General features: G+C 42.3%; 1 protein-coding gene across 1 annotated transcript in view; it reads left to right on the top strand.

Moving 5' to 3' along the window:
* itga7 (integrin, alpha 7) overlaps positions 1 to 16,025 on the top strand; it is a 37,569-nt gene that overhangs the window by 8,179 nt on the left and 13,365 nt on the right. Inside the window, 8 exon segments of the mRNA XM_061688375.1 lie at positions 8,134 to 8,261; positions 8,512 to 8,591; positions 8,695 to 8,950; positions 10,563 to 10,694; positions 14,065 to 14,272; positions 14,553 to 14,749; positions 15,700 to 15,788; positions 15,861 to 15,988. Coding sequence (XP_061544359.1) covers positions 8,134 to 8,261; positions 8,512 to 8,591; positions 8,695 to 8,950; positions 10,563 to 10,694; positions 14,065 to 14,272; positions 14,553 to 14,749; positions 15,700 to 15,788; positions 15,861 to 15,988 — 1,218 coding nt within the window.

Here is a 16,025-nt window from a genome sequence, read left to right on the forward strand (position 1 = left end):
AGCCACTTATCCTCACAAGGGTCGTGGGAGTGCTGGAGCCTATCCCAGCTATCAACGGGCAGGAGGTGGGGTACACCCTGAACTGGTTGCCAACCATTCGCACTCACATTCACACAATTTAGAGTCTCCGATGAACCTAGCATGCATGTTTTTGGAATGTGGGAGGAAACCGGAGTTCCACCAACAGATATTTGAACTTAAAAGGTAAAACAATACATGTAGACAGAAAATATAACAATACAAACAGGCATATATTCCTGATCTACGACAAAGAACCACTAATATTACTGCTGCTTACTGACCAAGTGACCGTCTCCTTTATGTAGAACTGTCTTTCTGTATTATACTGCCCCCAGGTGACCACGGTACACACCAGAAGGAGCAGCACAAAGTCCATTGAATTTCATTTAAAAAAACTGTTCAATTCTTTATATTGTATTTCATTTTACCATTACTGTTTGTTTTTGTGAAGTACAATATTGTAGTGCTAATTTTCTAATTGTAAAACACTGCATTCGTTTTTTTGGGGGGGGAAGTCTAGAACAGATAAATGGCACTTACTTTCATTTCTATGCGGAAAGATGATTTGCGATACGAGTGTTCGAGCTTGGTCATGGAGCGAACTGAACTTGTATCTGAAGGCAACGCCATATTCACAGTCATAACGGCCCTCTGAAGGAAACCATAACTACAATGTGGCGTGTGACAAGAATGAGTTTGACACCCCTTTAAATGTGTGTGTCCCTGCACCATTCCTTCACACACACGCACAGAATGGACTGGTTGATTTGCATCACAAAAGCACAATAAGAGAGCCCTCCCTGTCCCTTCCTCCATCTTGGGTTAAGAACAGCCTCCCCCACTTTCTCCCACACCCCCAAACTCAATTCATGATCTGTCTACAGTAACTCTTAATTAAATCTCCTGCAGCACATTCACGTGAAATCTTTGGAAGCACATCCAAGTACTCCCTTTTCCGCACTGCTTACCTACAAGGAGTGAGGATTTATAGGACTCGCACCATGAATACTCTTTACTGGGTGTCCATTTAACACTCTGCCATTCCTCCGTCGGCCCGCCATGACCCGGACAAAAGCTCGGCGGGAAGCGTTGGTGCCAGGCCCGAAAGCTTTCAGGAATATTAGTCAAGGGAGAGCACCGTCAGCAAGGAAAACACAACTTCAGTTGCACCGAGAGCAGGAGAAAATTGCATCCTTTCGAAATGGAGATCATCAGTGACACGATCGGTTGTTTTTACTGTTTGATTATTCGAGTGTCATCAAGGTTGTTTGAGGAGAAAGCAAAAGGTTGACCCTGACAGTCACATGCTCCTAACGTGGGGGAGGGTCTAACACAAACAGGAGCTGCGGGGATGAAAAAGTCTTGACCTCACCTTTTGATTAAATGTGTTTGGCTGCGTGCGTCTGTGTGTGTGTGTGCGTGCGTGCGCGCGGTTGAATCAATCAGATGATAGCATCTCTATACAGTAGCTGCTTTGTATAAACCAGGAACTTAAACGAGACGCAATTTTATTTGGCAGCTTTGTCTTGCAGTCCAAGTAATGTAATGATAATAAATATTCCTTTTGCATTTTTTTGTATGTAGCCATCACTCAAAAAATGTTTTTTTTATGTCTATAAATGATATTTATCCAACTGAAATGTTAGCGTTAGCTTAATAAAAAGGTTTCTATTTTTTAATCATGTTTCAATTTATTAATGATTGTATCATAAAAATATACTAAAATCCTTTCTATTTTGCCTTCAACAGGTAGCAGAAATTGACTAATCTTACATAGATTTCTGAGCTGGTTTTGACTCTTTTGCTAACCAAATTAACAGCAGCTACAGAATAAGTCTCAGACTAGTGGTCACTCAACAATGTTTTTGTGCATCCATGTTTATGTTTATAGTGCTTTTTTATTTTGTTTTGATCTCAAGTTACACTTGACATAAACTGTAATGAATTGGTAATATTGTGGTAGCATGGTGGGGCTAGTGGTTAGCATGTCTGCCTCAGATTTCTGAGGTTTGGTTTTGGAAGTTGCATGTTCTCCGCATGTTTGTGTAGGTTTTTTTCATGGTACTTCGGCTTCCTCCCCCATTTCAAAAACATACATTAGGTTCATGGAAGAGTAAATTGTTTATAGGTATGAATGTGAGTACAATCAATTCATAATAAATACTATAGATGGATATATGTCATCCATCTAATGCCCATGACCTGCCTACCAGTGTACTTTACAGTCGCAGCAGATAAACATCTAAATGGATGGATCAATTGATTGAGAAGGAGAAGAATGCCAATGGATTTTACAGAACAGAGGGCCAATCATGACCTCATCTATGACCAGGAAATGGTCATTCACATGTTGATCAATAGAGGGCCAGCTGGTGAGATAAGGCGCTTGTTAAAGATGACATGAGGCTGGGGTCACTTGTGTCATACGGTACCAAATTCAGCATGGGGCACAGCACTGCACTAAGGAGTAAATGCTTAGAGTCAACCGTCTTGTCCTTTCAGTAATAGGAGGACAACCATTCGATGGGTTTGAACTCTGTCAAAGAATACAATTTACTTCTCATTTTAAACTGAGCTATTGCACATTTTTTAGTCCTTCGATTTTAAAGGGTCCCCAAAACGGTTCCAACTTTTAGCAGCTCTACGCAATACTGTGAACGACCTGCTCGCAATCAACTATTCACAAATTCACAAATTTGTGTGGATTTCTCTTTTCTTTTTTTGTGTGTAACCTTGCCTCATCTATTTGCTAAGAAACTCATCTATTTGTTGTTTCTGGGCTCATTCTATAAAGCTCTAAGATAACGCAAGATGCTGCCAAAGCTCTGGGTAATAGTAAAGTAGTAGTTGGTGTCAAGGAAGTACAGTATGTTCAAGTGATACTTGACTAGATACTCGACTTGTCTGGGTTGTTAGTGTAAGTTACTTTGCTACATGTGCATGTTTACTATGTTGCTGACGTAGTTTATGCCATACTGTCTACACATGATGGAAATACAAGATTAGTCTGAAAGGTGAGATTTAGAAAAGCAGTGATGTCACACAGCTGAAATATCAACATACTTAACCAAGTTTCGAGTCAGATTGCTCTGATTTCACCACCCCAGGTGGAATAATGGATCGCTAGGTTGTAAGGTTTTCAGTGGTATCGGCCATAGCCACTGACGGCGTAGTGGTTCACTTGCCTGATTTTGGTGCAGGCAATGTAGGTTCAGTTCCCACTCAGTGACAACGTGAATTTGAGTGTGACTGGTTGTCTGTCTCCATATGTGCCGTGTGATTGACTGGCGACCAGGTCAGAGTATCTTACTTTCACCCCAAAACAGCTGGGACAGGGACCAGCTCACCCGTGACCCTGAGCAAGATAAGGGGTAAAGAAAATGGGCTGATGGATGAATGACATCCACCATTTCTAGAAATGATTTGCTTTGAATCTTAACACTGGTTTCTGGTGGTACTGTAATGTTTTGTCCATATCCGTGCCATGAGACACACATTTAGCAGTTTGCCAAAATTCTTTTTAAAACTTCGAAACAAATCATTGCATTGAGTCACCTCCCCTGGCAGTAAACCACAGTGTCCCGAAGGGGTTTTCGCATGGACTGCCAGCTGTCTCTGTCCCTCTCTTTTCCCGCTTTATTATGCATTAGCCATGCCCTCTGTCTTTGGCTCATGGTGGCACGCATCATGATTCACAGCATCTCATTCTCAGCTGTTGCTTTCTGTTGCAAGATTTCCCCGAAAACAACCGTTTTAAGGACAGGCGGCGGTCAGGGCACAGGACCCCAGTTTATACAGTTGTTGTATGTAGACTTGCCAGCTGTGCATACGTGGGTGGATAAGGGTTCAGGTACATAGTTATGTCTGCAGCCTGCATGTTTGCCTTTGTAAGTGTGTGTTTGTGTATCCAGAGCAGAGGTCACACTCTTGCCTCGGGACAATAAGAGGAGACCAAAAGAGCCCCTCGTGCTCCTGCTGATCCTGCAGAGCTGCCATCCAGAACCTGCAGTCCAGCCAACACATGTTAAATGTGAGAGAAGAGATTACTGGGTTCATCAATGTGAAATCCTGGTGGAAATGCTAAGGGTGCAACTAATGTTCCACAAACTTGAATAGTCATCAAAGGCCCACTCCTGGAACATTAAAGGGAAACATTGGAGAGCAAGCAGAAGAGTTTGTGCTGGTAGAAATAAGGCTATCTCTAACTAATGTACCATCCATCCGTGCATCCATTTTCTTCCGCTTATCCGAGGTCGGGTCGCGGGGGCAGTAGCTTTAGCAGGGACGCCCAGACTTCCCTCTCCCCAGCCACTTCATCCAGCTCTTCCGGGGAGATCCCGAGGCGTTCCCAGGCCAGCCGGACGGACGTTGTCTCTGGGTCTCTCCAGCGTGTCCTGGGTTGTCCCCGTCCATGGCAATCAACTAAATGATACATTGCTAGAAGTCAGTCCATCAGTCAGAATCTACTCCTTGATATATAATTTGATGTCCATCTGTCAGAAGCAACTCACTGATACTAGTCTATCCATTGATCTGCCCATCCGTCAGAAAAAACGTATTAATACTGTAACTACAACTCATGAGCATAAACAATACCTCGATTTCCATCTGTCCATCAGAACATTACTGAGATTTCCATCTGTCCATCACAAACAAATCACTTATGTATAACTAGACGTCTGCCCTTACGTCTAGTTTGTACAATGGAATACAGGAGAATTGCATGGGTGAGACAGTCTCTGATGCTGTAGTGGTACACTCGCCTGACTTTGGTGCAGGCAGCGTGGGTTCAGTTCCCACTCAGTGACGGTGTGAATGTGAGTGCGAATGGTTGTCCGTGTCTATATGTGCCCTGCGACTGACTGGCGACCAGTCCAGGGTGTAGTCCGCCTTTCGCCCAAAGTCAGCTGGGATATGCTTCAGCGTCGCGCGATCCTAACCAGGATAAGCGGTGTTGAAAATGGATGGATGCATCGGTGAGCATGTGAGCCTCCAAAACAAAACAGGAAAATAATGCATATAAGCACATTTGTGTAAGAGCATGTGATGTTGAACTCTTTTGTATGCAGAGATGTGACCTGCTGGACTGCACTGGGGAGAGCGGGATCATGCAAGTAGATTGGGGAGGAGTAGACGGGGGGTCACATGGTGGTGAGGGTGGATGAGGGTTGGGGTCAATCAACAATGTGGGAATGAAAGAAGTGCAACAAGGTTCTGGTGTTAAGTTTGCTGTGTTCAAACAGAAGTATGTTTGTTAATGTTGTTGTTCTAAGAAGAAAACCCTTCACCTTACTATAGCTAATAGCTTTTAGCCCCAGTTATTGATCAGGGATTGACAACTTGTTGGTGGCAAATGATTGGTGATGGTCTGGTCTTCATTGGTTTACCACCAATTTAATTTGGGGGACAGGTCTTGCTATCAGTGCACATTTGTTTCTCTTCCAGTATCTGGTATCAGACATGTTGTGTTCATTATTAGCAGAATCAGTTGATATTTGTGATACTATTCTATATCACAATATACTTCGACAAGACGTGATTCTGCATTGTGCCCCACTCGATGTCACAAATTTTCTCTTTTATATTTAATACACAGATGTTTTAAAAATTGCCAAATTTTTGGGTATGAAGAACATTGTGTTCTAAAGTGTTGCTCTGGGAGTCATTTGCAGTCCCTAGTTTGCCAACAGATGCTGTTTGTTTTTCATTGGCCCATGGGGCACTTACAGTATGATTGAGGCCTTTGAACTCTGCCTAACGACAAGAGAGCATGCAATTGTGTGGCCTGACAACGGCAATGAATTTGACCAATTTGTAGTTTTTTAAATTCCTTTTTATATTTTATTTTATATATTCTTACCTTTTAATTTTGTCTTACATATACTATTATTTATAATTCATATTTCTACATTATTTTAATGCTGAAGCTTTATTAATAAAAAAAAAAAAAACACACCATTGTTTTAATGGAACCCATCAGACAGTGAGCGTGGAGTTAGCTTAGCTTACTTAGTGCGTGGTTGCCAACAAGCTTTTTAAGATAAAAAATAATGACTACCAATGACTCTATTTGCAAATTGTCAGTCTTATGAAAATCATGCGTATCCAGATTTGCAGTGGTTTTGTTTTATCTGCTACACTGATAAAAGTTGTTTTTGCTGTTTTTCAGATTTAAAAAACATTCACAACATTTGGCTATTCAATGGGCAGTGACGGAAGTAGTTGGTTTGGTCCCCAAAGGCAACATTCTGTCATTGAGCAGACAAATTATGTCATCATTTTTGGTTAGTTTGAACTGGGCATGAACATCAGCGCTCTGGCAAAATCAGTGAGCATTCAGCTCGTCTGTACAGTTCTATAAGAAGGGGTAAATAATGCAGGTGAGGGCCTGATATGTTATCTATAATCCCTAGATGGATGAACGGTGTTATAGAGAGTGTGCTGCTGTGTAATGTGGACGGTTCATGTGGGTTTTTCCTAACAAATCCCAAGCTTGCACTCAACTGTCTGATATGATCTCGGGTTGTGGTGACAGCAATATACAGTACAGTGCAGCTATGCCAATGGCTAACAATGAGTGTGTGTCTATGTGTGTGTGTGCAATTCTATTCATGTTACATTCTCAACACACGGACACACAGACACACACACACACCCTACATAGCTTAGTAGTGCATGTCATGTGGGTTCACTGAAAGATGAGCTGGCAGTTGAAAATGACGACAAGACTGTGACTCATAGCTGAACAATGAAGACTAAAGGTGTGCGAAAGGCTGCTGTGCACGCAATTAGAAGTCAGGAATCATTAATCATCTAAATAATAGACATACAAATCAATACGTCCTTCAAACAGAGGCCCGTCAGAAAATAACATGCAGTATGCTGTAGTAACTGTAATTATCTCAATTCCTGGTACACTACTGTTCACACATTGACATTGAAGAGTTAACTGCTGAGCCCGTTGGAACACAGTTGCAAACCAAAACAGAAGTAAGTACAGAAAAATGATAACTTGTTAATGCTAGCATGTTAACAAAGGGTGGTTGAACCTCAACATAAAAACTAAACTGATGAGGTGTCAGAATAAAATGGATTGTTAAATAGGAATTCAATTTTAAATATTGTCATTTAGTATGGAACAAAAGCCTGACCAAAGAGAGCATTTTAGTCACATTTGGTTGACTAAGATGGAAACAAAAGCTGATCCTTGAGGCTAACTATTTTTACTTTTCCTATTTTAACTTCCCCTCATTACTTTCCCCACTTCCTATCTTAGCCCTTCTTCCCCTCTGTTTCTTGACGACTCGCTTCCGTGCATCGGCCATGGCTGACAGCTTTAGCTGGAATGTAGCCCAACATTCGGTTTTTAAAATAGCCCGCTGGCCTAAGAATCCATGCTCCTAATAAGGCAGAAGGCAGCGACTGTGCCCCCCCCAACCCCCACCAAAAAAAAAAAAAAATATCAGCGCCCACCTCAGTGAGAATAAAGGCTTTTGCTTGCCTTCACGTAGTGACGGACGAGTGTTGAAAGCAAAGCAAGTTTGTGCAAACAAGATAGCGCCCACGCAGAGCTGTCCTGCAGTCAAGATAACGTGAAGCCATGTTTTCTGTCTTATAAACACTTGTGCAGGTTACAGTATCTTTTTCTGCATGTCTTCCAGTGAATGGCGTCATGATTCATTTGAGGGATTTTAGTATTTAAATGTAGAAAATCAACCACAGACCAAAATATCAGAGTTGATGTTTCGTTGAAAAATGAAAACCTCCTTAGCTCTTACACATTATTGGGAGATGTACTGTGTCTAATGACTGATCTGTAGACTGACCAATGTTTACATAGATGGGTGATCCCGACCCATCAGTGGAGCTGTGTCTGATGATTTACTTGCAGAGTGACCCATGTTTAACCAATCACTTGGTGACCAAGACCAATCAGTGGTGCGAACTCAGATGAGTGACATGTAGACTGACCAAGTTTACATGAAGAAGATGACACATTGGGGAAAAAGATGTCTGGCCCTATGACCAATGTTAAAGATCTCATCCAAAAGATTCTGGTGATTCATCCTCGCATCATCTATCATTGTAAACCTTAAACTTGTGTTCCTTCAGGATCCTGGTTGGGGCGCCACAGGCTCCAGGCCGGGGTTTGCTGCGCGGCAGTCGACCAGGAGCCCTGTTTAAGTGTCCTATTACACCCGAGGAATATGACTGTGTCAGGGTGGATATTGACGGTGAAGGTAATTTTTTTTCATATATTTTTAATTGTATACATAATTATATTTGGTCACTTCTGATACAGTGAAACAGTAGCGAAGTTGCCAAGGAGCAACATGATTTTCCTGGAACTTCTAGTCTTTTTTGGGATTTTTGAAAATTATTTGAACTCAGACTCTCCGATCTGGTCTGAGGCAGACGCTAGCCACACCTTGCCACCAGGACCAGAGCCTAGACATATTTTTCATCCTGTTTTCTGTTTTTCTCCTTCAGTGAGTCTAAACAGAGAGAGCAAAGACAACCAGTGGCTGGGAGTTACTGTCAAGAGCCAGGGCATTGGAGGGAAGGTGGTGGTAAGTCAAGGCCATGTTAGGATCTCCTGATTAAAAAGCACGTTCAAATTCTAATGTAGCACAATGGTTGGCTACTTCACAACACCCTGTTATCTCTCCCCAGACCTGCGCTCACCTGTACGAGCTCAGGCAGCGCGTGGATCAACCCTCCGAGACACGTGATCCCATCGGACGCTGCTACGTCCTGAGTGAAGACCTGACAGAGCGAGACGACCTGGACGGAGGAGAGTGGAAGTTCTGCGAGGGTCGGCCGCAGGGTCATGAGCAGTTTGGCTTCTGCCAGCAGGGTCTTTCTGTCAGTTTCACCCCAGACAACAACTTCATATTGTTTGGGGCTCCTGGGACGTACAACTGGAAAGGTACGGTGGCCTGTAGGGATTAAGATGCTGCAATTAGAGGGTTGAAATAGAGTGACACTCAGTAGGCCGCAGATTTCCGTGAAAGAACAACAAGGAAATGAGGAGGAGGCGTCAGATGGTGGTAGATTCTGTTCTCCTAATTTAGTTGATAAATGTGCACAAGAAAAAACAAACAGGAAAAGATCAAGATGGTAGACTGATGGGTTGTTTATGATTATGCAGTGCTGTTGATAAAAGTTGAATGGAAAATAGCTATGTGGATTACAAACCGTTTGCCAATTGTGAAGTGGACAAGTCCATAGTCTACCATGAAATCGGGGTTCTCACAATGGTAAATATAAAATTATAGCGTTTCTTTGACCCACAAAATGCTAACTACGAAGTGGTCATGTCCTCTGTCTTCCGTCAAACCAGTGTTCTCGCAAAAAAATATCAAATCATTGGGTGTCCATGGCTGGCACGGTGACCGACTGGTTAGCACATCTACCTCGCAGTTCTGGGGACCGGGGTTGAAATCCCGGACCCGCCTATGTGGAGTTTTCATGTTCTCCCCGTGCCTGGGTGGGTTTTCTCTGAGCACTCCGGTTTCCTCCCACATCTCAAAAACATGTGTGGCAGGTTGATTGAATACTCTAAAATTGCCCGTAGGTGTGAATGTGAGTGCGAATGGTTGTTTGTTTCTAAGTGCCCTGCGATGGCTGGTGACTGGTTCAGGGTGTACCTCCCGCCCGAAGATAGCTGGGATAGGCTCCAGCAGACCGTGACCATAGTGAGGATAAGCGGTAAAGAAAATGGATGAATGGATGGATGATGGGTCTCCATGACCCACAGAATATCGTTGGAAATCTGTCAACTAATTATTGAAAAAGCTAACAGAATGTGGATACATACTGTAACTCTTCACCTTAAAGCCGGCCATACCTTGTAAGATTTTCAAATTTCAACTCATACTGAATAAGTAAATGGCTTGCGATTCAAAGTCAGTCCAAGGGACCAAAGTACTCACGCTTTACGTTCTAGCCATTGTTGTTTACCCTTTATAACATGATTTTAGCATAATGTGCATCCACTTTGTGCAGGGAAGGAAAAAAGTCTAGGGTTTGGCAAAAGTGTCTGAAGTCTTTTCCATACATCGAATTTTTTTTCTCTGTCTAACACTGACTGTAAATGTTTTTCTTCACAGCTAATAGTAGAGCTCATCTAGTTTGAATGTGGTGATGATGCCTCGTCTTTGAATTGTTACTTCAGAAGCAGATCTAGCCAGCCATTCATCTGACTTTATGACTAGTCTCGAGATGCCCATCGTTCTTTGTACACCCCATACCATATGTGACTAACACACAGTGTAGGCCCAGCTTGTGATCCACTATAGAACAGAAATCCATGATAAAAACCTCATTGATTGATGATACCATATCCTAATTGGACTGAGAGCAGCAGCATACAGGATCAATACTGCGCTAGACAGTAGAATAATACAAGTGAGCGTATTCTCCATTTTGAGGTTATCTTATTTTCTAAAGTGCAGTTGCCAAGATGGTGTCCCCCATTGTGTTAGGAGCGTACAATTTTTCTTACAGCTGTGTTGTGGCCTCACACATTTCCATTTCAGGTGAAATGCGCGTGCAGCTGCTAAACCAGACGTTGCTCGACCTCGGTTTCTTTGACGACGGACCCTACGAGGTGGCGGATCAGAAACAGCTTAATGCCCGGCTCATCCCTGTGCCCTACCACAGTTACCTGGGTAGGAGTCGCCCTCCCTGCTCACTGCTGGAGAGGAAGCGAGGGTCCGGTGGAGGATGGCAACCAGGGCTCAGACTGTACCCACACCACACACCGCTCTCTGATATGGCCCCAGGCCGCAACTCGAGCAGGGACTCCAGCTATTCCTGGAAGGTTATTTATGACCAAAAACCCTCAAGATTTTCAACTCATTCCTGGCTAGGATTTGGTGTCCGGAGTTTTTTCTGGACTCGAAATTATATTTGGTCTCAAATGATCCGATGACGGCCAGGAGATTTCAGGGTACGCTCTGAACCCAGAGGTCTGTCGCTCCACCAGAGAGCCAGGAGGTTTTTGCAGGGAAAACTGCCGCTGCAGCCCACCCACCAAAACATAGCACCAACCAATCACAGCTTGTCTCACCTGCACCCTCCTCTCCCCCTTTCTTTTTCACTCTACCCCTCCACCACCTGCCTTACCTCCCTCACATTTCACCACCCCGTCACCCTACCTGCGCTGGCCCCTCTCCCTCTCTACTCCTTTTCTTTCCTGTCTTGGGCCATAGGGCTCTTGTTCATGGCTAGCCCAGTTGAAGACGCACTGCTGTACAAAACTCTGGAGCCCTCCAGGAAGCCCACAGCCTTTGAGGATGTAGCCCATAATAGCTACTTAGGTTTGTAGGCGTGATGTGTTGTTCATTAGACCGGTTCGATCTTTTCTGATGTAGAAGCAGCCCTAAAATCCTTTTCTTCGTCTTGGTGTTAATCCTTTCTGCTAATAGCAACTGTTTGGATTTTGATCTTTGTTGGACTTTTGTGTCCTTGACTGTTAAGAGACAACCACCCAAAACTTGGCAACATTTAAGCCACCAATCATTTAGATATCACTTATCCTGTTAGCTTAAGTCCATCCAAGCTGACGTTTGGCAAAAGAAACTGAGTACACCCTCCACTAACCATTCACACTCACATTCACACCATCGCTGAGTGGGATTTGAACCCACGGAAATCAAGTTAACCACTACAGTACACCACCAGTGGGTGGTTGTCTCTTTGGAGCAACAGTGAGTTTGTCTCTTGTGTCTGTAGGTCTTTGTCATCTGAAGTTTGCATGTGGTGTCCAAAAAAAGAGACTTTTCCTGGCTATCTTAATGTTGGGCTTCTCGTCGACTCTCCCGGTTTTACAGTGCGTAACTGGCATCGCTTCTTTGAGCGTGTTCCCTAACAAGGGTTGGTGTATCAGGTGTTTTTTTAAAAACAAAAAAATTTATGAATTTTCTTGAAGAGCATCACCTTGTTTCACGGTATTTTTCTGCCTGTGTCCCGTTCAAGCTTAATGACCAATTGTCGACTTAACAGGACCTTTTCATCGTTAACGTTGGATTGCGGTGGTTTTACGTCTCACTGACTGCGTGGATCTCCCGTAAATCTCCTAATTCACATACCCTCCAGGCCTGCTCTCCCTCTCGCCCGCCCCACTCCTTATTTAGTCGTCTCCTTGACAGCACTAATTCCCATGTGACATTTTAGCCGTTATTTTTCAAAAATAACTCACATGACTCCCTTGATCTTAACAAGATGATATGTCACACCTGCATGCCTGATAAATAGAGCCGGTTCTCACGAGAATTTACAAAAAGGCATTAGTTGAAAGTTTATTTTAAAAGTTTTTATTTTTACAATTTCTGCGATAAGATCATGACGTCCTAACCTGAACCGTTTTGAAATAAAAAAAATCCCATGCTTGTCAACATAGAGTGATTAATATAAACATATGATATAAATATATGTACGATTTTCCACTAAATTCTCATATAGCACTTGACTGAAATACAAGCGACAAGCCGTAGCTTTTTTTTTTTTAATACCACTTACTGGATCCCAAGTGGATCTAGTTTATATTAATTGATATTTAACAATTATGATGATGATAATGACAGGGATGATGATTATTATTAATGGAAAAAATAAGACGTATGTTTCAAAGTTGTCCATTTGAATTCTTTTTTAAATTACATCAAATCATTTCAATGTGTTAAACAAATTGCAACTTGCCAGGATATAATGATATACTGTAAATAACATGATGCTAATGATTTATGAATAAATAAACATAAATCTAACTTCAAGGAGCAAATAAAAATAGAAAATAGCTATGTAAACGAACGGTAAAAATAACAGGAATAAGAAGTGAAGTTTAATTAGTTAAGAGAAATGTAGACATATGCATGGTCTTGACACAGATGCACTTTAAAGACCAGCATTTCTAATCCTTGTCCATTCCCCAGTTTTACGTCGTTGACATTGTAACCAGCTTGCGTTAAAAGCCACCATGTGTGGCAAAAGTAGCGCCTCTGACGCCCATCACGTTTCACTGCAGACATTCCACACCTGCTGTCCTGGAGCTGCTCGCTGTTTGTCTCGGCCTCGTCACCTCCTTTTTTCCATTTTATTTTTTTAGCCTGTTTAGTGTTTGACAAGCCATCCCCCTTTTTGTCACTCACACCCCTTGCATGTGGTTGCAAATGCATGTGCTTGCTTCTGTTTGTATCGTTTGTTATGATGTTTTGACACACCACACTTCTACTCTTTGCCAACTGTTTTACATAAAATCCCATTTCTATACTGTATACAACCAGTAGATGCTTGAGGTGAGCCATTCCTAAACTTATACAAAGCTCATTTCTAGCCATAAAAGTGTTTTGTGGGGTAAATATGTAATTATGAATCAATTCATGTCATAGTGAACCCTCTCTCCCCCACACACAAATGAAAATATATACAGTACGTATACAATGTGTAACTAGTAGTAGCCAATTAATGTCACTCATCCCACAGCGGGTCCTGATTTCCTTTTCAAAACAAAGCCAATTTGTAGCCACAACCTTTTTATTTTGGTAAAAACCTATGTAATTGTGTTATTGTATTGTTAATGTGGGACCACAGTTCCCAAAAGTTGGTGCACCCCCTCTTACCCACACATAACAAGTCAAAACAAAGCCCATTTAAAGCTATTGACTTTTTATTTTTGAAGAAAAAAAACAAAACAAAAACAATCTAAATGTGTAATTATTATACCATTAATGTCGCACCTGAATTTCCCCCCTCCCTGCTGAAGGCTATAAATCGGATTAATGTCTAGTCAGTATGTTTAAATGCCTTGACTAAAAGTAAGTGATGCAGACCTCATGAGACATGAGCTAAAACTCAATAGATTACCCCGCATACCGGCAGACCGACAAGCACTGGCTGGCCCCATAAGGAGTTGGACATAAAATCAATAGTCACTTTAGGCATACATTTCATTAGGAAGAAGATGAGGGTAGAGCAGGTCCCCACGGTCAATACTACTAAATTCTGAGCCTAACTACCCCCTTCCACCTCCTCGGCCAGGCTTCTCTGTGGACTCGGCCATGGGAATAATGAGCCTCGGTGAGCTGACCTTTGTGGCGGGTGCACCGCGGGCTAATCACACGGGGGCCGTGGTGCTGCTACGCAAGGACAACATTTATCGGCTTGTCCCCGAGCACATTTTCTGGGGAGAGGAGCTCGCATCTTCCTTCGGCTACTCGGTGGCGACCACCGATCTTAACAACGATGGGTGAGGAGCTAGGGGGCCGGATCTCTTTTGTCCTTAAATTGCCTTTCCACCAAGCGTTATGGTTCAGTTTGCGGCAGTAAGTTTGGGATCAGGTAAAACAATGATGGTGAAATAATGCAAAACACGACAGTGCAGTGGTGAGTGTCTAAAAAAAAAAGAAACAAACGGAGTGAGTGAAGGATTGGTAACAAACTGAACCAAACCACTTGATGGAAACTGACTGATTGAGGCTATTCCAGAATGTCTTGAGAGGGTTTTTAATCATTGTTCGTGTCCTTAGCTGGACTGACCTGATCGTGGGAGCGCCCAATTTCTTTGACCGTAAGGCAGAGATCGGCGGCGCTGTCTACGTGTACCTCAACCCTTTTGGTCACTGGGACGATCAGGCCCGGCCCATCCGTCTCAATGGGACATACGACTCCATGTTTGGCATGACGGTCAGCAACATAGGCGACCTGGACCAGGACGGATATGGAGGTGAGGGTCAATCATGTTTGGGGTATACAGAAATCCATTTCCAGAGTCCGATATAGAATCTACGCTACTATTTTCAGACAGTGTGTATTAAAGTGATGGAACAACTTGGGAGGCATAACTTTTTTTCATCACAGTATAAAACTGTCATGCTGTTACAAAAGATGATCAAATCTTCGATTGAAACTGATACAAAGAGTTTTATATACATGCAATATGGGTACCATCCGCTGATAAAATAAACATAAACCAATTATTCCTTCCCACCTTAGCTTTGGGGCCATCAAAACCTCTGATATGATTGTGGCATATTATCTCATAAATCTGACATCCCCGCATGAATAAAGTCGTAAAAAAAAAGTTGTATTATTACAAGAATACAAAAAACAAAAGGAGTATTTTTTTTTCAAGAATAGAATCCGATTTTTTGACAATAATGGCATCTTCTCCAGAATAAAAAGGTATAATGTTAAGTTGTACTGTATTTTTTAAATTGGCTTGTTAAGATATGACTTTCTTCCCTTGTTAAACGTTGACTTTATTATCAGAATATGAAAAGATTATTTTGGAAAAATTCTACTTTAATCTGGCAAGATTTTTACTCCAACAAATTAAGTCTTTGTTGTGAATATTTCAGCAATTTGTAAAACATATGACTATGCTCATAACTTTGCAATTTTTTGTCTAAAAAATATATGAATTTGTTATTATACCATTACGACATTCTTCTTGAAAATAGGCAACTTTTTAACTACTAGGATATTTAGGAATACGCGTGTTAGTTACTAAATGTTTAACTGGCATTATGTTGCTGGCAATTTATTAGTGCGTCCTTGGAAAAGACATGTCCTCCCTGTGTGGATCCCTGAACCCAAAAAGTTTGAGAACCTCTGCTCTAGCACCCTCACTGCTGACTTACACAAAATATAAAACTCGATCTAATTATTGTGCAGACATCGCCGTTGGAGCTCCATTCGATGGGGACGGCAAGGTGTTCATTTACAGAGGTTCAGATTCGGGAATTGAAACCAAACCTGCTCAGGTGAGTCCAAAGCAGATCATGGAAATTTCAGGAAGGGAACAGCTGATTGGTTATTCTTTATATCGATCTTAGGTGCTGGATGGCCAAGACTTTGATGTGAAGCGTTTTGGATACTCCATCTCAGGTGGCCTGGACGTGGATGAGAACCACTATCCAGACATCGCTGTGGGCTCGCTCAATAATTCAGTGGTGCTCTTCAGGTATAAAAAGCAGATCCGCTGACCCTTCTCTTAACAT

This window comes from Phycodurus eques, chromosome 10 (assembly GCF_024500275.1).
Source record: "Phycodurus eques isolate BA_2022a chromosome 10, UOR_Pequ_1.1, whole genome shotgun sequence".
NCBI classification, from domain to species: domain Eukaryota; kingdom Metazoa; phylum Chordata; class Actinopteri; order Syngnathiformes; family Syngnathidae; genus Phycodurus; species Phycodurus eques.